This window comes from Vanacampus margaritifer, chromosome 2 (genome assembly GCF_051991255.1).
Source record: "Vanacampus margaritifer isolate UIUO_Vmar chromosome 2, RoL_Vmar_1.0, whole genome shotgun sequence".
Classification (NCBI taxonomy): Eukaryota; Metazoa; Chordata; class Actinopteri; order Syngnathiformes; family Syngnathidae; genus Vanacampus; species Vanacampus margaritifer.
In genome coordinates, this window is record NC_135433.1 from 11,724,973 (window position 1) to 11,747,159 (window position 22,187).

At 39.6% G+C, this 22,187-nt stretch overlaps 3 protein-coding genes across 4 annotated transcripts; 1 reads left to right on the top strand and 2 right to left on the bottom strand.

Moving 5' to 3' along the window:
• Positions 1–764: 764 nt before the first annotated feature.
• ccdc97 (coiled-coil domain containing 97) lies at positions 765–5,640 on the top strand. The gene is made up of 7 exons (XM_077555551.1): positions 765–1,134; positions 1,446–1,619; positions 2,988–3,147; positions 3,299–3,387; positions 4,324–4,507; positions 4,636–4,759; positions 5,420–5,640. The coding sequence occupies exons 1-7, from the start codon at positions 973–975 to the stop codon at positions 5,532–5,534; spliced, it is 1,008 nt and encodes a 335-aa protein (XP_077411677.1). The 5' UTR covers positions 765–972; the 3' UTR covers positions 5,535–5,640.
• LOC144042672 (uncharacterized) lies at positions 5,588–8,706 on the bottom strand. Its single transcript, XM_077555550.1, has 3 exons — positions 8,208–8,706; positions 7,333–7,610; positions 5,588–7,219 (listed from the first exon to the last, which is right to left on the bottom strand). Exons 1-3 carry the CDS (start codon positions 8,440–8,442, stop codon positions 6,422–6,424), a joined length of 1,311 nt encoding a protein of 436 aa, XP_077411676.1. The 5' UTR covers positions 8,443–8,706; the 3' UTR covers positions 5,588–6,421.
• Positions 8,707–10,465: 1,759 nt separating this feature from the next.
• Positions 10,466–22,053, bottom strand: LOC144044334 (uncharacterized). Of its 2 annotated transcripts, none has more exons than XM_077558671.1 (15): positions 21,747–22,053; positions 17,160–17,334; positions 16,697–17,092; positions 16,456–16,574; positions 16,246–16,380; positions 14,099–14,143; positions 13,967–14,009; positions 13,757–13,897; positions 13,524–13,663; positions 13,248–13,316; positions 13,009–13,136; positions 11,771–11,888; positions 11,614–11,688; positions 11,386–11,526; positions 10,466–11,311 (listed from the first exon to the last, which is right to left on the bottom strand). In XM_077558671.1, the coding sequence occupies exons 1-15, from the start codon at positions 21,879–21,881 to the stop codon at positions 11,237–11,239; spliced, it is 1,935 nt and encodes a 644-aa protein (XP_077414797.1). In that variant the 5' UTR covers positions 21,882–22,053; the 3' UTR covers positions 10,466–11,236. The 2 variants fall into 2 exon arrangements, with proteins under 2 accessions (XP_077414797.1, XP_077414796.1); XM_077558670.1 differs by having other exon boundaries at positions 13,757–13,909.
• Between the last annotated feature and the right edge of the window lie 134 nt (positions 22,054–22,187).

Genomic DNA, 22,187 nt, shown 5'->3' on the forward strand with positions numbered 1-22,187 from the left:
ACGGCCACTCTAGATTTTGTTTTGGGAAAAGTGCCCTGAGAGTATATTTTGTCTAGAGATCAACACAGCTGCAACTCTGTTATATAACATATTTACTTATTCATGATGGGAGGAGTAATAGGTGTTGTCCTACTGATTTAGATTCTTTAAAAGCTGGATTCCGCAAAAGAGGGGGCACATGGGCACTTTTTAAATTCCACCTTTTACGTGATATAAATTGTTGCCGTGACCGGAGAATTCTCTGTTTAATAAATCATCCTTGCAAGGTGTTTTTTCTTACAAGAAATCTGTCTTCAAGTTTTTGTAACACGCAAAAGAGGACAAATAATTAGCCTCTTTCAGGATCTAAAAAACAAAAACAAAACAAACAAAAACAAAAGTGAAGACTTTCTACTAGGGTCTCTCAGTATGTTGAAGACCTTTATACATGATTTAATACCTTCATACATGATTTAAATCTGTCAAATATCTGTCTCAACTTTTTTAACACCTATTTATTACAATCATGTTTATTAAACCCAGTTTAATTAAAAACAAAACAAAAAAAGAGAAAAAAGGTTTCCAAAACAGGATTTGTGTAGTTTCTAGCCAGGAATAAATTTTAAAGAAGTGTTTTAAAATAGGATTTTCCAGAGAGGGTTTGTGTTTCAAGTTAGCTTGCTAGCCATAAGATTTGTAAAATAATAATAATAATAAATAATAAAAATATGTAAAAATCATGCATTTACACAAAAGACCAGTAGAGAGCGGATGTCTGCTGTAACTTCCGGGGAACAAAAATAGTGACGGACCAATATGGCGGCGTACTATAACAACGATTTTTCTACATTACTCGATAAAACTACTCACGTCTGATCATGTTAAACGTGGCTGGTTACTACTAACCACTGTTATCTGCGCCAATGATTTTCCATTAGTACAGCAACGTGTTTACATTAACTTTGGGCCGTTCCAAGGAACACTTGAGCAGCAATGTGGGGTGAAATTACTGAACCTCCCGTTAAAAAACAACCTACGCCGTCTGATAAATGTATTCAGGACGACCAGCGCACAGTACCGGAGAAACTGGAGATACTACCTCCAGTGCCTCGTGCTCCCCGCATTGACCATTCAAAACCACTGCAAGATACCCAGGTGAGTCAAAAAGCATTAGTTTTATATAGAGATGGTAAACGTTTTCGTTCACACATTACTAGGAGTACAGACTTATATAAAATTGTTACAATAGCATAAGACTCTGGTTAACGTAGAAGTACTGATTCCAAAGTGAAATTTAAAAAACAAGTGTAGGCTTGGTGACTCGGCACAATGAAAATATAGTTGTAATTAATTTAATAGAAATATTTAACAATTTATTTAAAATCTAACCTTTCTTCCCTTACTTGTAAAATGAGCATCCTACCGTATTCAACTGTGGTCTTTCTGATTTTTGATTTGACCCCAAGGTGTCCCAAGATGTCCCCGCTGAAGTCCACGCCTTGTTGGAGTCTGTTGTTGCTAGTGGAAGCCAAGTGAAAAGTCAACAGATAGGAGATGCTGAACTGACGGCAGAGGAGCGTAGAAAGGAGCTACTGCTTCAGTACAGGAACAAACCACTGGTCTTCCTGGAGCGCTACCACGTATGTACACTGTTTTGGCTGCCCTTCTGACTACATACAGTATAGGCCAAAAGTTTGGACACACCTTCTCATGCAATGCATTTTCTTTATTTTTAATGACTATTTGTAGATTATCACGGAAGGCATCAAAACTATGAATGAACACATGTGGAGTTATGTACTTTAAAAAAAGATTAAATAATTGAAAACATGTTTTATATTCTAGTTTCTTCAAAGTAGTCTCTTTTTGCTCTCTTGGCATTCCTTCAGTGGGCTTCAAGAGTAGTCACCTGAAATGGTTCTCCAACAGTTTTGAAGGAGTTCCCAGAGGTGAAAATACCAAGAGTGTGCAAAGCAGTCATCAGAGCAAAGGGTCGCTATGTTGAAGAAATTAGACTCTAAAACATCTTTTTCAGTTATTTCACCTTTTTTTTAAAGTACTTTATTCCACATGTGTTCATTCTTAGTTTTGATGCCTTCAGTGAGAATCTACACTGTAAATAGTAATGAGAATAAAGCAAACACATTGAAGGGGGTACAGATTGAAAAAAATGTACTGATGTACAAACATTAAAAAGATTCTTTTTTTTTTTTCTTCAGTTTTCTACAATGCCCGATTTGTTAACTTGGTAACAATATGTGTGCACAGACTGCACACAAAATAGTTTTCCGCTATCATTAACTTATACGTTGCTCTAGAAAAAAAAGAAAATAAGTTATATTTCATGCCACATGTTTAGGGATGGATTGCATTGACTTTTATGCTATTAAATGTTTCCATTACTTTCCTAATGTTGTATACTGAGTATCAGAAAGGCTAAAATAGGTGATGATAAAATATTATTTTAAAAAACAAAATAAGCCTCGGATGTATGCGTTTTCTCTCTCTCTCAGGTTAGATGGAATTTTTGAGCACCTTCAATAAGATATGACTTAATTGGATGTGGGGAATAGACGATTTGTTTTGGAACTACAGTTATTTGCGGGGGATGACATCCGAGCCCTGCGGCATGTAGCAAACATCCATGAGTAATTGATGCCCCCAAAACTTTTAGAACTGAAGACAGGTGCCACAAGATGGTGGCAAAGCGAGCACTGCTGTACATGAAGCGTTGTAACTCACTTCATCACAGCTTTTTGGCACCAAGATGCCACAACATAGCGCCAAAACAATAATTTTATATGGATTTGGCCTGAGCACAAAATGACAGAAAATAGGTGAGTTAATAACATTTCAGGGAACAGAAAAATCTGAGAGAAAATATGCAAGTGGAACAGTATGTTAAATTTCATTGAAGAGGTGAAAACACAATTTGCACATTTGCAGCGTAAATAACTTTTTGCGACACTCCGTTTCAACCTCACCTCGTTCATTTCCCACATTACCAGAGATGGTTGAAGCCCGAACATCTGCCAGCTTTTTCCCAAGTCAGCAATGACCCGCGGGCTCAGCACTACAGCGAAGTGATCCAGAAGCAGGCAGCAGGAAATACACACAAGACGCAAATTCGAAACCAGCGCTACGCTGCACTCAGGGCCCTGCAGAAAGGTAGGCTTTTTGTTTTTTCCCCAAAAAACATATAAACAGTGCATGCATAAACACAAAATGAGCAAGAGCAGCAAAAGGGCCTTGTTAGATTTTTATACTGTTCATGCACTCAACCAAGTGATGTTCTTTTTTTTTTTTTTCACTTTCTTAGAGGGTCTATATTTCAGCGAGGAACAAATGCGAACAAGGGAGCCGCTGCTGTATGAACAATATATTGGACAGTACCTAACTGATGAAGAGGTAATAATATACTTTACTCAATCATCATTTTTATTTTTTGATAGTACAGACGCTCCCCAACTTACGAACGAGTTACGTTCCGAGCGATCGTTCGTAAGGTGAATTCGTTCGTAAGTTGCTTCAGCGCTATATTTTGCTTCAGCGCTATATTTTGTATTATAATTTATGTTTAAAGCCTATATAAGTATATTGAAGGTTTATATAAGTATGTTTAAGGCTTGTACAAGTAAACTGCATTGGTTTGTACTGAAAAAAAGAAGTTTCTCCATCTCTTCTATGATTTTCGGCACTGCACCTTTCACGTGTTCCATTATACGATCTTTCTGTTTATAAATGGTACCAACGGTCAAACGATTCAAGTTGTATGCCCGTGCAACGCTCACCATTTTCTCACCCGCATCAAGCTTCTTTATTATTGCCACTTTCGTTTCAAATGAAAGTGCTTCTTTGCACTACCACTCTCACTAGAAGCCTTTCGCTTTTCACCAACCATGTTGAATAATGGATGCACGAGATATTTAATGATAAAAATTAGAGGGAGAGGAAGGTGGATGCTGGGTGAGCTCTCACAGCGCCAAGCGTCGGTATTAGCGGCGGAAAGAAGCACTACACTCGGAAAAAGGCACGCAATACAAAATCTAAGTTACAGCATCTCTTTCCGGACATTTTCCGACACACGCGCAGACATGTTCGTATGTACCGTTGTTCGTAACTCGAATGTTCGTAAGTAGGAGCGTCTGTATGTCCTAACTATATGAGACAAACCCAACAAAATTGTTGGTTTCATGATGTGTAGTCCCCCCCCCCCCCCCCCAGGAATAGAATCAAACCTCTGAATATTGTATAATGACTCTATTCCTGTCAGTTTACTTTTAGCCCCTCATCAAAATTGCAATATTTCCTCACAATACTAATGAATTGTATTTGACAATTTAGGTGATAGAGCGCTCCCAAGAGGCCATGTTGGGTGGTGCACAGCAAGGACCGGCGCAATCGGAGGGAATAACAGGAGGCCTGACACACCTCCTCCTCAACTCCTACCAGGAGAGTCTCATCCAGAGTCGTCTGCAGGAGGAGCAGGATAGAGAGGAGTGTGCACAGGAAGAGGAGGAGGATGAAGGCAAGGGTTGCTTGAGCTTTAGTTAGAAAAGAAGAGAAGAAATGCAGAGTCAGGACATCTGTTAGTTTGCTATTACTGAAGTGACGTTTTTGTCTTTCTCCATGTGTGTTTGGACATTCTCACTGAAGAAGACACAGTCCAGGAGAAGACTTGGGAGCCCAACTATGAGGAGAAAGTGCTTCTTCGGGAGGAGTTCATCAGTCAGATGCACCAACGTTTCCTTGATGGCAAAGACACAGACTTCAACTACAGGTTCAGTTAATCTCAAGCTATAGGCATTAGAGAGTTTTTAAACATTTATTGGAACTTTAGTTTGACAGCATACTTGATGACTACTTTTATATATGGGTGCAGTGTATAGTTTTGATAAAGTGGGATTAGTACTTTACATTACAGTTATTAGTTTTTGCAAAAAATATATTAAGCTTCTAATTTGTGAAATTAGGTTTAATACTTTAATTATGTAGGTCAATCGTTAAAGATTTACCATTCCATTTCATGTCCTGAATTGTGTTTGGGCGTGAAATCATTTTCAAAATATTTTTTAATTTTATCTTTGGGTGGTGGGAAAAAAATCGAATGAATTTTTTACACGTTGTTGTTTTGTAGAAATTGTAGTCGACATTCCCATTTGCCTCTATCTTTATTGCTCCAATCTAAAATCCTCGTTTATTGGATTACAGTACAATCAAAAACACCTAAAGGCCATTATCATTTTCAACGTTGCGTTTAAAACGTATGCTTTAATGAGGGATTGGCATATAGAAATTCAGCATAATGTGTTATTTGTTTTAATAGCATTTCCTTCGAGTAGTTTGGGAAAAATACATTGAAAAAGGAATTAAGAATATTGGAAATTCTCCCATTCTCTTAAAAAATGTAATGAATTGTGTGCTTGTGTCTCCATGATAGTGAAGTGGATGAGAATCCTGACTATGACAACCTTGACATCGTCGACAGAGATGCTGAGGAAAAGTACTTTGATGAAGATGAGGATGAAGACGAAGAAATGATGACAGAACAGTAACCACAAGGACAATAAATCTATTCTTAAAGTTGTGGTCTACTGTATTTGTATTATGTTGCAAACAAATGCTTATACTTGTAATTTGTAATAAATATTGTTTTTGGAATAGATTGATAATTGTGAGCTTTCATGGGAAACACATACCTTGGATCTCATTAGAGTGTGCTTGTTTGTCTTGAAAACAATATTTATTACCAGACATAATGAGGAGCCAGATATCCTTGGTTTGATTAGTAAACATGGTTCGGATAAATGTATTTAATTAGAATGGGATCCTGCATAGGTTTCACTCTTAGGCGATGGTGTCAGCGTCATTTTCGTGGCACAATCCACATCATGGTTATGGTTCTCACAGGGCCATAATAACTGTTAGTCATATACAGTACCAGTGTGTAGCTATACATATCTTAAGTGGGCATAAGTCTACACACCCCTTTTCAAATGCCAGGTTTTCTGAAATAATGAGACAGAAAAATAATGTCAAAACGTTTTCCGTTATTGTGACTTTTAGCTACACAACTAAAAAAAATAAAAAATTCTAGGGGGGAAGTAACTGAAATGTGATTGCACAAGTGTGCACACCCTCATTTAACTGGGTTCAGAATGACCCATTCAAACACATGTCAAATGCGAGTCAGCACACATCTCCCAACCGAAAGTAGCTCTGACTAACGGCAAATGAATTTCAGATGTTGCAATAGATTTTTTCCCTAACCTTTTTGTTTTGCCTTCTAGCAGAAGCCTGAAGGTTTTGTGCAAACATCGCCATTACAAACAGTCCATCATTCAGCGACAGCCTCAAAGCATAATGCTGCCACAGCCATGTTTCTTTGGAACGTAACATATGGATTGACGTGTGGCTAACATGTCTGTTTCATTCTCTTCCCTCACTTTCTGTCAGCCAGCCTCTGCAGTAGGGCGATGACGGTGTCCTGTTTAGAGGAGAGCAGCTCCAGGGCCGTAGCAATCCTGCTCAGGGACTTCCCCATCCGCACCTCCCTCTTCTCACGCCGCCTTTCTCTGGCTTCCCTCCGGACACGAGCCGCGCCATCCAGCTCAGTGTGTTCCTCCTTTCGTTTTAATATCTCCTGGTAGAAGGAGGAGCCGCTTTGCGCCTCATTTCCCTTGTGGCCTTCGGGTCCCGATATTGCCGAGGTGGAAAGAGAGGAGGAGCACGTAGAGGGGAAATTGGAAGCAAGGTTGTGGTTGTTGCTACGGTGGAAGCATATGACATCTGTTGGGAAGGACGGTGCTTTGCGGGATGTGTTTGGGTCTGTGTTGACGGTGGCTCCAAGAGAAGGGGAGGCGGTTTGGGTAAAACAAGGCGAGGGGATAAATGATTGAGGTGGCTCAGTGGACGCCAGGTGAAGGTTGGCAGTTACAATCTCACTGTTAAGGACTATCAGGGGTTTGAGATCCGGACTTTCTGTTTGGCGAACAGCCGGCATTGATGCTATAGCACCAGTGCTACTAATGCTGGCAGCAGCCTGACTCTTGACCCCTGATTCCACTAGAAAAGAGGCGGGGAAGTTCCCATTAGGGCGGGCGATAGTGGCCGACGGCGGGACGTGTAGTCTTGGTGTGGCCTTCGCTGAGGCTTGTGGGACAATGGCTCCACTTCCTTTGCCGCGTTTGTTGCTGCTGATGTAAGAACCAACAGTGTCACATAGCGTAGCATCCATCAGCTGCAACACACACACATTTGATTTCAGGTAACTGCAATTGCATTTATTAGGATTGTATTCAAACTTGAGTGTTCTTTAACCAGAAAAGCTATTTTTGTAACCATAACACTCACATCAAAAAACTCCCAGGATGTCTTGGCGTGTCCCGTCTCTCGACTGCGATCCTTAACCCTTTTGTACGTGACGATCAGGTTGTTCCACTTGCGGCGGATCCTTTCAACAGGGAGGAAGTGCCCCTTGGCGGCTAACTCCTCCTGGACGCTCTGGAAGAGCTGTGAGCGCTCCCGGGTCTCATACAGACCCCAGCGGCGGCCGACCGCGTCAATCAGACACAAAACTGCCTTGGAAGAGAAATCGGAACCGGGGGGAGGAGCAGGTGGCATCACTGAAGCTGGAGAGGGGGAGCAGCAAACAAGTAGTGATTACGCATGTTTGCTCTAAACACAAACTTAGAGTCCAAACTGAATTGCTAAGAGAAGTAATGTGAATTGAGGAATAGATAGTATTTGGTTGTCGTGATTTTACATGACTTGTTATTTTAAACTTAATTTGTTGTGAAAAATAATAACAATGAAATGCAGTGGTAAATGTGTGGTATGATTCAGTAATTTAGTAATATAATTTTCAGTTATTACATCCCTCTGAGGGAAATCCCAACAATGATATGTGGCCCGTGAAGAAAATGTATTCAACATGCCTTTCAGTGCAAGTGCCAAACGGGGCTGTTCAAAATGCAAACTAGGGGCAAGTCTATGTATACAGCTCAAAATTATGTACGTTTTTACTTATATATATAAAAAAAGAAGACGTGTTCTAAATGTTTTTCTGATATATGGGAACACCTACAACATCTAGAGATAGCAGCGCCATCTAGTGGAGCACTGCTTACCTGTTCCTGATTTTCACTTGGTGAATGCATGATGTAAATACACCGCCAAATAAATAAATAAAAATACAACAAAATATAAGAGCAGATGTTAGCACTCACACAATTGTACATCAGTAGTAGTAGTGGTTGCTACGTGAAGCGCCGACGGCCCCCTCAGCTCTTCTGTAGCGTGATCCAGCCCTCCTCTTCCTCCTCCGCATGCAGGATCGCTGCAAGGCGCAGGCGAGCCCTGGCTGCCCAAAACCATCGCAGATTGCTTTTCATCGCCCTCCTCCTTTTTCACGTGCACTTTTCCTGCGTCGCAGCTACCTCTTTGTAGAGCTGTGGTCTCCATTGCGGACACACGTGCACGCTAGACGTACGTGCACAAAGAATCATACGAACCGAGAGAGGAAAGTGGCTGCGCAGGCGTTCAATTCGGAGAAAGTTTAGGGATGGCGGATTTCAGCAGAATTCAGATTTCGTTTTAGCAGCGATTTTCCTCTACGTTACACGCGTGTGTGATGGACAGTACACACACCATCTCGGTGTGTGTGTGTGAGAGGGAGAGTAAGGGAGAGAATGTGCGTTCATGGGAGCCCAGAAATGGCTGCGCTGCGGCTGCCCACAACCTGACCGATGCGCAGAGCAGCTGCTCAGTCAGCTTGGCCTCGCTGCTAGTGTGACGTCACTATCAGGCACGCCAACGCGACCCCCCTCCAAAAAAACCTCTCTCTGACACAGGTGATAAATATTTATTCTGTGGAAATGAATCAGAAACAGTTTTACATTTATTTTGTAATTGCCCTGTTTTTTTTGAGGAATTTTGAAAAATATGTATAATGTGAATAAAATGGACATATCATTACAATTGATCTAAAAGGTGTAATTACAAATGTCATTCATGATGACCAATCTGTATCCTTTTGGAATCAATCTTATGCTCTAATTTGGCAAATTTTATTTGCACAAAATAATAATTTCCAAATCCCTTCCGAATGTTCATATATATATATATATATATATATATATCTTGCAGAATTTGATTTGTATATTAATTCCTTGAAATTGGCAAGAAACAAGAAAAGTACATGTACTGTACATTGAAAATCCTTAGTGAATTATCTTTAGTTGACCTTTATTGAAAATGTATTGTGCCATTGTGGTTATTTTCCTTTTCACAATGGGGAGCAATTTGTGAATTGGCGTGCGATGCAGTCTTTCATTGGTATTTGAAGATAAAAGTACGTAACTGTTTTAATGCTTAAGTAACAATGCTATTTATCCTCAAATATGCAAAATGCCTCTAATGGCTGAACTTGGCTCATTAATGTCACTCATAGATATTCGTGATGGTTGAGTACTTATACAAGTATTGTATCAGCCGATACTTGCTGGACTTATTTCAAGGTACCAGTACTTGTGACGGTCCCAATATGGCTGTTTTGGAATCAGGAACTAGAAACTATTAGAATAGAAAATTGCCATTCATTTCATGCAAATTGTATGGGAAAGGGATATATAGGTCGTTCTTTAAAATGATCTGTCATTGTTTTTTTTGGGGGGGGGGGGGTATGTATGATATGTAATAGTGGTATTGGTAGGCTACATGGTATTGGTATATGAAAATAGTAAATGTACTTAAAGCACTTATAAAGTGCTTTAAGTACACCATATGGTGCCCAAAGCGCTTTACAATTAAGCCACACATTCACCCATTCAAACACACACTCATACACCAGTGGTCGACTGCTGCCAGGTCCACTGGGAGCAAATTAGGGTTCAGTGTCTTGCTCAAGGACACTTCGACATGGTCACCAGGTGTGAGGATTGAACCCACAACCTTGCGGATGGGAGACGACCAATGAGCCACGCCACTCTTGACTCCTCGAAAGTTGAGTACAGTGTTCCCTCGCTATAACGCGGTTCGCTTATCGCGCTCTTGATTTTTTTCTTAGTGCAAGTTTGCATCCATTTTTTTTTTTAGCTATGTACCTCATTTTATAAAATTTATAAAGGTTTGGACATTGAGAATGTTTAAACATGAGAGAAATGTGAGAAAATGTAAATGCCTTGATGAGAAAAGTGTCTAAACTGTGTGGTGAGGGGTTTTAGAGCCTTACAACATAAAGCTAACTACTTTGCGGATTTAATTTATTGTGGGTACTTTTTGGAACCTAACCCCAGTGGAAAACAAGGGAACACTGTACTCATACTGGTATCGGCCTGGGGGGAAAAAGTGGTGTGGAACACCCCTAATGGTCTTGTTAAGAGGTGTATTAGGTTACCTAAATAACCAAGGTCCATCCAAAACTCACTTTCTGCCACTGGTGTATTAGAAATTTAATGAGGCATATCAAACAAAACAGTAAATAACAGAAGTTTAAAAAGAGGCTTTATTGTTTTGCTGCAGTTCTCTTGTGAATTATTAAGGTTTACATTTGCAGTAACATAAGACAAGGCAGATTTAAAATATGGAAATGTAGGCACTTTGTTAAAATACAAATAGTTAATTTACAATGAATCCCACTAGTGGCAGGGATAGCGAACAAGCCCTGCTGTGAATGTGAAAATCTGCGAGTGATTTATGCTGCCCCAAAAGGTCTCACAAGATGGCGGCAAAGCACTTTGTCAAAATGGAACTCATTTCAACATAGTTCCTTGGCACAAAGATGTGTGAGCTTTTCAACAAATAACAGAGAATAGGGTTTTTTTTTTTTTTTAAAAATGCCGGAAATATTCTGAGTTTGTGAATGTCGTACCTCAAATATGAGGATTTTTTGTGCTGACACTAAACATAATACCGCATTTGCTTTCTTTTATCTTGGTCATGAAGCTCATAGCATATATGGTTAAAGGCAACAGATACTGTAGTCTAAAAACATACATTTATATAAAGATAAAATAATAATAATAATAGTAGTAATGATATATAAAAAATACTACTAAATAGGAAATGCATACATAGAAACAAACAAACAAACAAACAATGCCATTGTTGAACAAAACAAACATCTTTGATGACTTTGAAAATGCTTGTTTTAGATTGTGCAGGTGTACTCAAATTTGTGGCCAGTGGGTATGCATGTAAAGAATCCTCTTAACATGGATACCCACAGTGGGGTACACAGAAAAATATCCTGGAGAGTTTAGAATGCATTCTTAAATTCTTCATCAAACAACTTTTTCAGTCTGGAGCCCACGCTGAGGAAATGAGGGTTATTCTGTAAGAGAGAGCAAAATGATGCTTGAAAAGATAAACCTAATCGACAGTCTTCGTTCAAGTTGTGTTTCTCACCTTGTACAAAGCGCAGTTGGAGAAAATGAGCTGGACGTCAGATACAAATTCGGCAACATAGCAGTAGTCGTTGTTCTTGATCTTTTCTGCAATTTTGCATAGCCACATAGGAGTCTTCACCACAGCACTGTAGTCTTGCAGCTGTCAAGCACAAACATGTGATCTATTTTGGATCATTACCGTAAAACAAAGTTGTGCATGAAAAAAAAACAGAAACCAGAGTCTTACATCGCCACATGGATTCGTTGCGAAAAATTGTTTATCGTCAGCGCTAAATAGCAAGAGGAGAAGGTAATGGCACTCCTAAAAGGGAAGAAAGGGAAAGGTTATCTACACACGGGGAATAATCAGCTGACCAAGGCAGTGGAAGATGTATTGTTCTCACCAGCATGTGTTTGGATATTTGTTTGGACAGGATTACATCCCTTTCCAAATTGTCAGAGTAGCGCCACTCTTTAGTCGTTGAGAAGACACAGAAGGTGCACACCCATGTTCGATTATCGCTGTGTGAATAAACACACAGCTGTTAAGTGTCTAAAACGTTAACATTGGTTTGCAGCATCCCATTTTAAGCCTTTTGGGCTGTTACTGAAAATGACATCGCAGTTGCTCAGGCTTAGGTAATAACCAATCAAGGCTTAGCTTCCGAAAAAAAGTCCAGCTGTGATTGGTCGTTACATGAGCCCTGAGAAACTATGATTCTTCCATCCATCCATCCATTTTCTTGGCCGCTTTTCCTCACAAAGGTCGCGGGGGTGCTGGAGCCTATCCCAGCTGGCTTCGGGCAGGAGGCGGGGTACACCCTGAACTGGTTGCCAGCCAATCACAGGGCACACAGAGACGAACAACCACACCTAGGGACAATTTGGAGTGTTCAATTAACCTGCCATGCATGTCTTTGGAATGTGGGAGGAAACCGGAGTACCCGGTGAAAACCCACGCAAGCACGGGGAGAACATGCAAACTCCACCCAGGTAGGCCGAAGCCCGGACTCGATCTCACGTCCTCTGCACTGGGAGGCGGACGTGCTAACCAGTCAGCCACCGTGCTGCCACTATGATTCTTAAGAAAGGATTTTACCTGATGTGCAAAAAAATGTGGTAAAAAGTTCAATGATGATTGATCAATTTAAGTGGAGTCAGTAAATTTGAGCCTCGTTTCCACCGACGGTATCTACCCTACCCTACTTTACTCTACTCTACTCTACTCTACTCTACTCTACTTGGCTCTACACCAAAAAGCAAAAAGGTTTGCGCCTCCTCAAAAGTCCAAGCATTAATCTGTTTGGAAGCCATTGTTGTCCTCTCTTCGTCGTTAATGGCAGCTGTTTTCCCGGGGTGGTGGTTTGCGCAGCTGCACATTGATGACGAATCATTGGCCTCCAAAATAACTCCAAAATAATTACGTCACGTTTTGGAACTGGGCTACTTTTTTTCGGGTCACTTTTAATGTACAGCAGGACTAGTTTGACGAGGGAAAAGATTTGTCCCGTATTTTTATACCAAAATATTGATAACAAATGTAATTAACTGTATTAATAAAAAAAAATAAAAAAAAATTGGAGACATGAATGACAAATGCAGAATTTTTGTCAGGTGTACAAGTACAAATAATCGTGATCACCTCAAAATGGTGTTGTCAACGGGAGGCAGGTGACACTCTGGATGGAAAGAACGGGGGCACTGGTCACAGATAACGAGGTCTCCCTCACCTTTACACACAAAACACTCGTCATCGTTTTGCTGCTCCTCCTGTTTAGGCATGGTAGAGTTACAGTATAAGACACAATAACTATATATCTTTGCCACAAAACTGAAATAAAAGGCTAAAAGGAAATTGGGTTTTAATTACAACAGTCTTACCAGATCGCTATCACTTGGTTCGCACAGTCTGCAAGTACACAGCAGCGAGTGGATCCTCAAGAGGTTTTCCTGAAATAGACCATAATTAGGATTGCCTTTTCCTTATGTGTGACCTTATCACCACGGCAACAATAAAAATGGCACCAATCGTCAATCACGGATATAATCTCATAGTAATATATATATAATATAAATAAAATCTGCTTTGTATTTTTACAAACACTTAAGTCTTGCATTTTATACACTGAAATATGGCATTTTATTTTTGATATTTACATAAATAACAACACCAAGCGACTGTCCTTCCCACATGATGTCTTTCTGCCAGCAGGCATCTTTGCTGCCCAAAGCATCCTTTGCAAAGTCTGCTGGGGTCATCCAGCGGACGTCGGTGCGAATGCTGTGACCACATGTCCCTGTTGATGAGAGAAGGTGTCCGCGAGGTAAATCTCTTCTGACCTTAGATGAGATTTAAGGAAGCATATGGTCAGATTTCATGGATTCATGACCTCTTGCAAATCGTTTTTTGTGTAATTTGCCAGACAGTGCTCCACACGTCACATTGAACACCGACATGTCCGTGTTTGTGTCATGGCTGCTGCTGGGCATCTCCTGAGGCTGCACTTCACTCTTCACTTCATGGTTGGAATCTGACGGACATACTGTCAGAGTGCAATTTAAAAAAAACTTCTTAGATGTCGCACACTAAAATAACAAACCTGTATTAGTGCTGCCATCATTGGTGAAGAGCAACTCCTTGGCCTAGCAGGAAGAAAAAGTAGGCTTGCACATGGTTACATTTAAAAAAAAAAAAAAATCACGAATGTTACTTATTTGCATTAGGTTCTTACCTTTTTACCCCTCGTTCTGAAGCTCGCCCTTTGCAGATGTCCTGTCTGCAGTTGATTCCACAGAAAAGAAAAGAAAAAACATTTTTCTATGCAACTAAACAAGCTAATAAGACCCGGTGCAAAAGTTTCATTAAGAACTCGGCTTTTACAAGGACAATAATGCTCAATTTTGCTAAACGAGTAGAGAAAGGTGATGCTGTGCCCGAAAAGCATTCGTTAAAATATGCTGTCATTAGTACTCTCTAAAATGGTGCCCCTCAGTAATTGTGGGTTTTATGTAAAGATGAGGTAATTCCTATAAATTCACTTAATTACTACTACTTTTTTTTTTTTTTTTTTTTTTTTTTTTTTTTTACAGAAGAGCTCAGTATTGTTCATTCGATTTGACATCATCATTGCTCTCCTTTTTTTTTTCTTTTTTTTTTTTTTTTTAAAAATAACAAATCAATTAAAAAAAATTTAATAAATGTTTTTTTTTTTTTTTTTTTTTTTTAAATACATATACATATATATATACATATACACACATATATATATATATATATATATATATATATAAATATATATATATACATATATATACTTTTTTTTTGTATGTGGGTGAGTATGTGTATGTGCGTGTGTGTGTGTGTGTGTGTGTGCGTGCGTGCGTGCGAGCGTGTGTGTATTCATCAGTTCACCTAAAGCCCATTAAAAAAAATCCCATACTAATAATATAATATAATAATAAATTGCCAAATGCAGAAACATCAATGTAAGTTATCACGATGTAGTGGCTCTCTCTAACAGACAGAATTAAGTAACCGGAATTAGGTTAAAAAATTCTATATACGTAGACCATGTTTCTATAAATTTTGATATTTGGTTTTTATTTGAGGCAGATATTTTTTCCATTAAAATGTGATTTATGAGGAGGTTAGACCATTGGTCGATATTCAGAGTTTGTTTATTTTTCCAGTTAACAAGAATTGTTTTTTTAGCGATAGTAAGGGCTACAAGTGTAGATTGAAATTGTTTATGTGGTAAGTCAGTTGTTGTTAGGTCACCTAGTAAACACAAGTTTGGAGATAAAGGTATCCTACAGTCCAAAATAGCGGAAAGTTTTTCTAAGACTATAGTCCAGAAATACATAACCGGAGTACATAACCATAAAGCATGAACATAAGTGTCTGTAGTGTTTTGTAAGCATTGGAGACAAATGTCGGAGTCTGAGAATGAGAATTACTACTACTTAATTACACCACACCTGCTCTAAAAGAGGAAGTCAACCTCAAAATGTTCTTTACAATAATATGTTATATGCGCACCCACTAGTGTAAACACAGCATTCTGATAAATATTGTGTTTGTGGAACATGAGCTAAGCAGCAAAAATAAATAAAAATAAAAATAGAGTAGCGCCACTCGTTAGCCGTTGAGAAGACACAGAAGGTGCGCATCCATGTTCGATTATCACTGTGTGAATAAACACACAGCTGTTAAGTGTCAAAAACGTTAACATTGGTTTGCAGGGATCCTATTTGAAGCTTTTTTGGCCGTTAGTATTAGTCAAGCAGCAAAATCCACACGTTTTTATCCATCTCAGTGGTCAGCCATTTTGCCACTTGACTGAAAATGGCATCACAGTTGCTCAAGGCTCAGGTAACGACCAATAGTGGCTCACTAGTCTCTGACTTTAGTCATGTGACATTCCCGAGCCCTGAGCAAAACTAGATATAGTAGAGTGTGCGGACCCTGGTTTTTTGGGGAGGGGAGGGGCTGAGTTTTTCTTACCTTAAGTCATGTCTTCCTTTGTGACTGTCGCTTTAAGAACGTTCACGTATTCGCACCATGAACGAGTATGAGATAGATGCTGCAGTTACGCTTTGAGCCAGGGGTGGCAGTCGTGAGTAAAAAAGTGACAAACTGCACAAAGATCCTTTAAACAATTTGTTCATTCTTGCATTTTGGCAATATATCGCCACTGTCAGACAGAATCCTCTTATGACCAAATTTGGCTAATTACATATTAGTTATAACAATCAATGCCTCAAATGTCAAAAATGGATGTAAGAATAATGGCTCAACAACTTTTTGTATTCGATCTCATTAGATAATTCAAGTGCAGTGAAAGTAGGACAGTAAAAGTAGTAAATGAAATGCTCCAACCTCCAAAAGCTTTGCAAGGGGTGTGTTCATACATCGGATGCTTATCTTCCAGTTCTTGTTACTACTCTTACCCCCGAGTGATTCAAATTCAGGGGGAGTGAGCCACTGTTTGTCGACCAAAATGCATGGTTGGCCTGAAAAATAAAAGATTCAGATTCAACAAATAATTTCACGGTATTATTTATGCAATCTATGTTGCCTGTGTAACCTTTTTTCAAGCCAATCTTGGTTTAGTGTCCCTTTCAAGTTTCCACAGGTCACAGGAAGGTTGTTGGACTTAAATAAAGGCCATGTCCATATGTCATTCGTAGCTCCTTTAAGTGGAGTGGCTGGAAAAAAAAAAACATTCGTTTCAAAGGGAAAATTCAACAATGATACTTATATGCAATGACCATAAAGATTCTAATTCTAAAGCATCCCATGGTGGTTTGTCAGCGTTTACAGTACTCACAGAATACAATTTTCTTTTTCCTTGGTGTGGAACACGATTGCGAGGGCCCCTCCTCCTCATTGCACAAATGGTTCTTTTTCTCTTTTTTCTTCTTCGGCACTGGGCTTTCTTGCCTCCTCTCTACATTCTCGTCTTCTGATGGCTCTTCCCTTTTCCTGACATTGGTCTCCTCCTGTCTCCTGCTGTTCAACAGACTTTTCTTTGTTGATGGAGACGACTGCGAGGGTTGCTCCTCATCACGACGCAAATGGTTCTTTTTCTCTCTCTTCTTCTTCGGCAATGGGCTTTCTTGCCTCCTTTCTACATTCTCGTCTTGTGAAGGCTCTTTTCTTTTCCTGACAATGGTCTCCTCCTGCGGCTTGTAGTTAAACGTTTGTGTATCCAAATGAAAAGAGCCTGGTAGAGTCAACAGACATGTCCACTTTAAACATTTTAATCCGACAACAATGTAAATGAGTCATACCATCTCTGATGCTGTTTCGCAACTCTTGCAGGGTGGGGTATTGGTTGACAATGGTTTCCTTGAAGACACACCTCCAAAACACCTTGATGCGCTGTGATCGCTCTCGCTCAAACCAGTCCAGAATCTCATAGAGGCCTTTCTTCAAAGCCTCTTTGCTCTTTGTCCGGTTCACTTTCTGCACACACGTACACAAAAAACAAATGTTAGCAAAGATTAATGGTAATGATTGAGTATGCATTGTAGTTTAGTCCCCGGCAGTTCCTCGGTTTTTGTAGTATGCACCTCACCTCATATTTGTCAATAAAAATACTTCAATGTACTGTATTTTATTTATACTCATCTCATCTGCTTTATACAGATCCTCTACTACAGCAGTAAGAGTCCCAAAAAAGGTTCTTCATGAAGGGCAGAAGTTCTACCCAGAACTATGGGCTTCTGAGGAACCATTTTTTGAGGGGGAAAAAATCTTCAAAGGTTCTTTTGAGGCTAAGTATTTCTGTAAGGTCCGTTTCTGAGTGGAAAAACTTTACTAGGTTTTTTCAAGTCCCCCCTCTTTTTTTTGGTGCACTTTGGGACTGAGTTAAGAGGCATTTGTCTGCAGAAGAACTTTTTGGGGGTATTTTTTTGTGTGTGAAAAATTCCAATTCATGATGTACAACACTTAACCTAAGAATACAGTACAAATATATAATGTAGCAACACAATACGTATTTTCTCTGTATATCAATTTTATTCCTGCCATTTATAACCCACCCTGGGAGGAGGAACGTATGAGCCCCTCCAAAAGAATGCTAATTTATTCACATTTGGATCAATCTATTATTATCGGTGGATTTTTTAAATTATCTGGTTCATCTGTATGACGTCAAAATGGTCAATAATTGCTGATACTTATCGGGTACCGATATTAGCGTGCATCCCTAGTTTTACACAAAGCTTTTCAATATTTTATTATTTTGAGGTGTTCATTTTTTGTTATTACTGAAAACCTCAAGATTTTGACAGTTTAAAAGTTCAACGTTTGATTTTGACACTTAAAAAAAAAATCTGTGTTAGCAATTAAAACTCAAAAACAGATGGCACAAATAAACTTCCATAAAGTGCATTACTTTCATCAGCACACAAGTAGTGGCTGTGCAATCTGGTACATTATCATAATTTGGTTCAACCACAACAGCAGGTCAAACATACTCTGGTCCTTAAGTGGCTATTGTGTGTTGCAATGTGTTGAAATAATTGTCTTACAATAGTACTCATTTGAGTATTGGACTTGTCATTACATAGTGTCTTATTTGCTCTAAGCAATAAACACATCCCAAGGGGCAGTGTATTTTGTTGATCCTCTCTTTATTTTAAAACAACATGCTCATTTAAAAATAAATATATATTTAATAAAACCATTCTCCTCCGGTTTCCAAGGGGAAAAAAACTCACAAACTGATAAGCCAACAAGTCCTCTCCTCCAACAATAAACGACCATATTGGTCGTATTGTGTTGGAAGACTGTCTCGACACTGAAGGCAGATTTACACTGATTTACACTGATCATTATTATTTTTTAAACATCCAAATGACCGATTGTTTTCCCCTTAAAAGTTACAAAGTTTCCAACGTTGTGTGACAGGACCCTGAATGTACTGTTTTGTTCACGTAGCATTAGCACCGAGCTGTATATATTACTGGATAGCCGATAGGCCAAGACTTTTGAAACCGTGAGGCCGCCATATTACTACTAAACGTTTCTTTTACAGTATCAAAATGGGAGAACATTTGAGACTGTACTTTGTATAAACAGCATGATTTATGATGTTTTAAATTTGTTAAACATAAACAAGAGAACTTAAGACATTTTACAACTTCCCTTAAATACATGTATAAATTATATACTTAAATGATGTTTACAGGACGAGACTTGAATATATATATTTTTTTATGAAAGCTACTGAGAGTAGGCTACTGCCACCTGCTGATGAAAAATGAAACTGCACATACCCTTCTTTTTTTTCCCCCACTCATACAAACATGCACACGGACAAACATGGTCTCCGAGGCGGTGTAGCGAACCCACGCCAATCTGCATCAAAGGCAAGTGACGGTTCCACTCTGGAGCCCACACATATCCTTCTACACGTACACACACTGCTTCACACATGACGTCACATCCGCAGACAGGGCGCGGGAAATTAAAACCCGAATCCAGTCTAAAAACTATTGGCCAGAGGCTTGCAGGAGTACCAATTGTGAACAGTTTAGGTGTTAATCTACTAATGTAGAAGTAATTTCAGTCATAAATGGTCAAATAAAAAGGCTACTGTAAAGATACTTTTGGGAAAAAAAAGTTCCATATTGCAGCTTGCAGAATTATACCTGCAATTCAACAAAAAATGCCCCTGCCAAATCTAATATTGGGGTCTAAGGAACTAAGCGATAAAAGAAAAAGGGGGTCTTCAAAGCAGCACATACCGTCCACTTGTTAAAAAATAGTGACCACCCCGCCAACCCCCACCCCTGCCACCTGAACCTAAACAAAGAGCCTACGAGCTGTATATGTCTAATCTGTACGTATAGGTATAGTTTACAGTAGTCTGCTCGTGAGATGGTAAGTAAGATGTGGCTTCAACGGCTTGCACGGGTGTGTATGGGCTTTAGTGAGCATTAGCAACTAGCAAGTGTGTAGTGTATGTGATTCTGTTGTCCCTAGTTGGAATGTACTGTAAAACTAAACACACAAGAAGATTTATACACATTGTACATTTAAATACAACACATGCTTCTATTTCAAAACATCGCTAGCGCTAACGCTAAAGTCAAGCCCATTCCAGCGACGACGAAGAACCTCTCATGATATAAAATCCTCCTCTTCCTCCTCCTCCTCCTCCATCAAATCCTTAAGGATCGAGTACATCTTCCAAAAGTAAGTTAAACTTAATTTTATTTATCTTATTACGTACATGTACATACTGTGTGTGTCTCTCGCTCTCTCTCTCTAACATACGTAGTACAGTACTGTACGTATTCTCTTTAAACATAAATTATAATACAAAATATAGCACTGAAGCAACTTACGAACAAATTCACCTTACGAACGATCGCTCGGAACGTAACTCGTTCGTAAGTTGGGGAGCGTCTGTATATGCCAATGAGGAGGCGGGACTTCCGACTTCCTCGTTTTCACACATCAGCTTTGTTTCCGTTTCCGGTTTGCGAAGTTGGGCCACGTCCCAGTTCTTGCGCTTCCGCCTTTGTGCCCCTCGGTTGCGCGTTCCCGTCGACGGGTTCGAGTGTGTCTGTCTCAGTTGTCCGAAGCGTTTTAGAGAGTTGAGACGACCTGCGCGGGAGCGCGCGGTTGGGGGGCGCAGGGGTGGATGTGCGAGTGTTGGAACGCGGCCATTAGGGGCCGGAAACGACGCTGATGTGTGGAACCCGGAAGTCAGTGGCATCTACCCCATATTAAAAAAAGAAAGAAAGAAACATTGTAACATTCTATGGACGTGTGCACAAATAGCCGTGACGTATTTCGAGGGAAAATCTCATAACGCACCGCCTTTTCCGGTAATGCCATCGCCGTTTGTTTTACTTCAGAAAACCTCGACCAGTTGTCAGCGTTTTGGAGTATTTTTCCGTAATTTTTTTTACGAGTGTGGTTGCGTGCATTTGTCCAGGCATCGAAGAGGAAAAACAACAATACACCGAGCGATCACTGCTGTGTGCTACATAAACAGGTTATAACTCTGCCTTGTTTTTTTTCTCTTATGCTGACCACCGGAGACAGTTTGTTGCAACTTGTTAATATTCGCAGGAATAAATGTAGTTGTCGACCACACAGGCGCTGTTTAACAACAGAGCTGTATTTTAAAGCTTAAACTTTGATGTGTTGCCACTCTGTTCATGAAATTATCTAATGTTTCTAGCTTTTTGGCGTTTTGACTTTTCATGTGCCTGTGTAAATATTATTTATATGCTGCCATTTTATTGTATTAAAAAACATGAACATATTTTTGAGTCATTCTTGCACCGCTAACAACGCTGTTGATTTTCCATAGCAACCACTTTTCAGCAAGGCATTATGAGAAATTTCACCATGGGCTGACATAAAAAAAAAAACAGTAGAGGCATTACATCTGCTTCAAAATATTGACGAGGCAGAAATCGTCGGATCCCGTCGACGAAGAGGAGAAGACTTCAACGAAGAGGAGGCTATAGACCAGTTGTTGTTGACTGGCTGATTTATTGAACATATTAGCACATTACAAAATATAAGTTGAAGTAAAAATAAAAATTTGAAGAAAGAAAATAATTAATCAATGTCATAATTTACATATTCAAAAGGAGTAGGAAGCACAATAACTAATACATACATACATATATATATATATATATATATATATGGTATATTCGTATCCAATAACGTATCATTAAAATAAAATATAAGAAAGAGAGAGAGAGAGAGAGAGAGAAAGAGAGAGCAAGAGAGAGAGAGAGCGAGAGAAAGAGAGTGCAAGAGAGAGAGCGAGAGAGAGAGAGAGAGCGAGAGCGAGAGAGCGTGTGACAGCGTGTGCGGGAGTGGAACGGCTTCTTCCGCCTCACCTTGTAGAAGTGTTCCGGAATCAGATCGTAATCTCTGAGCTGTCGTACAAATGTGTGTGGGTTTTCCATGCACGACATTTCAGTCTTGGAGCAATGGAAGAATTGTAGCAGTTCTTCGTCCCCCGGAAAATCCATCAAGCTGCAAAACGCCAAGCGAAAGTAGCCAACATGCCAAGGCAGTTAATTATTCAGACGGTCAGTCACACTTGTTAAAGTAGAGTAGAAGGATGTGGACTATCCGATTTTCGCGGTCTGTACTCTGAAAATATTTTAAATGGCGGTGAAAGGCATGCCCTGTTTATGTCCGTCAAGCCACTGCCCACTAGGTCAGTGACGTTTCGAAAGTGACTCACTGACGTTTCCTAATGTTCCTCCCCTCGTAAAAGAAGAAGGAAAAAAAGAATATAAGTTTGATTACTATAACAATTTAGCTGGGTATGC

Bases quoted from the DNA above. Each gene is read 5' to 3' on its own strand.
- ccdc97 (XM_077555551.1), top strand. From the start codon at position 973: ATGTGGGGTGAAATTACTGAACCTCCCGTTAAAAAACAACCTACGCCG. The intron at 1,620-2,987 runs GTATGTACACTG...CCACATTACCAG, and splicing joins TCTTCCTGGAGCGCTACCAC to AGATGGTTGAAGCCCGAACA. The intron at 4,508-4,635 runs GCAAGGGTTGCT...TTCTCACTGAAG, and splicing joins GGAAGAGGAGGAGGATGAAG to AAGACACAGTCCAGGAGAAG.
- LOC144042672 (XM_077555550.1), bottom strand. From the start codon at position 8,442: ATGGAGACCACAGCTCTACAAAGAGGTAGCTGCGACGCAGGAAAAGTG. The intron at 7,611-8,207 runs GTGAGTGCTAAC...CCCCCTCTCCAG, and splicing joins TACTACTGATGTACAATTGT to CTTCAGTGATGCCACCTGCT. The intron at 7,220-7,332 runs GTGAGTGTTATG...TGTGTGTTGCAG, and splicing joins CATCCTGGGAGTTTTTTGAT to CTGATGGATGCTACGCTATG.
- LOC144044334 (XM_077558670.1), bottom strand. From the start codon at position 21,881: ATGGATTTTCCGGGGGACGAAGAACTGCTACAATTCTTCCATTGCTCC. The intron at 16,381-16,455 runs AGGTTACACAGG...TTTTATTTTTCA, and splicing joins ACCAAGATTGGCTTGAAAAA to GGCCAACCATGCATTTTGGT. The intron at 14,144-16,245 runs GTTGGAGCATTT...AATCAACTGCAG, and splicing joins CCCTTGCAAAGCTTTTGGAG to ACAGGACATCTGCAAAGGGC.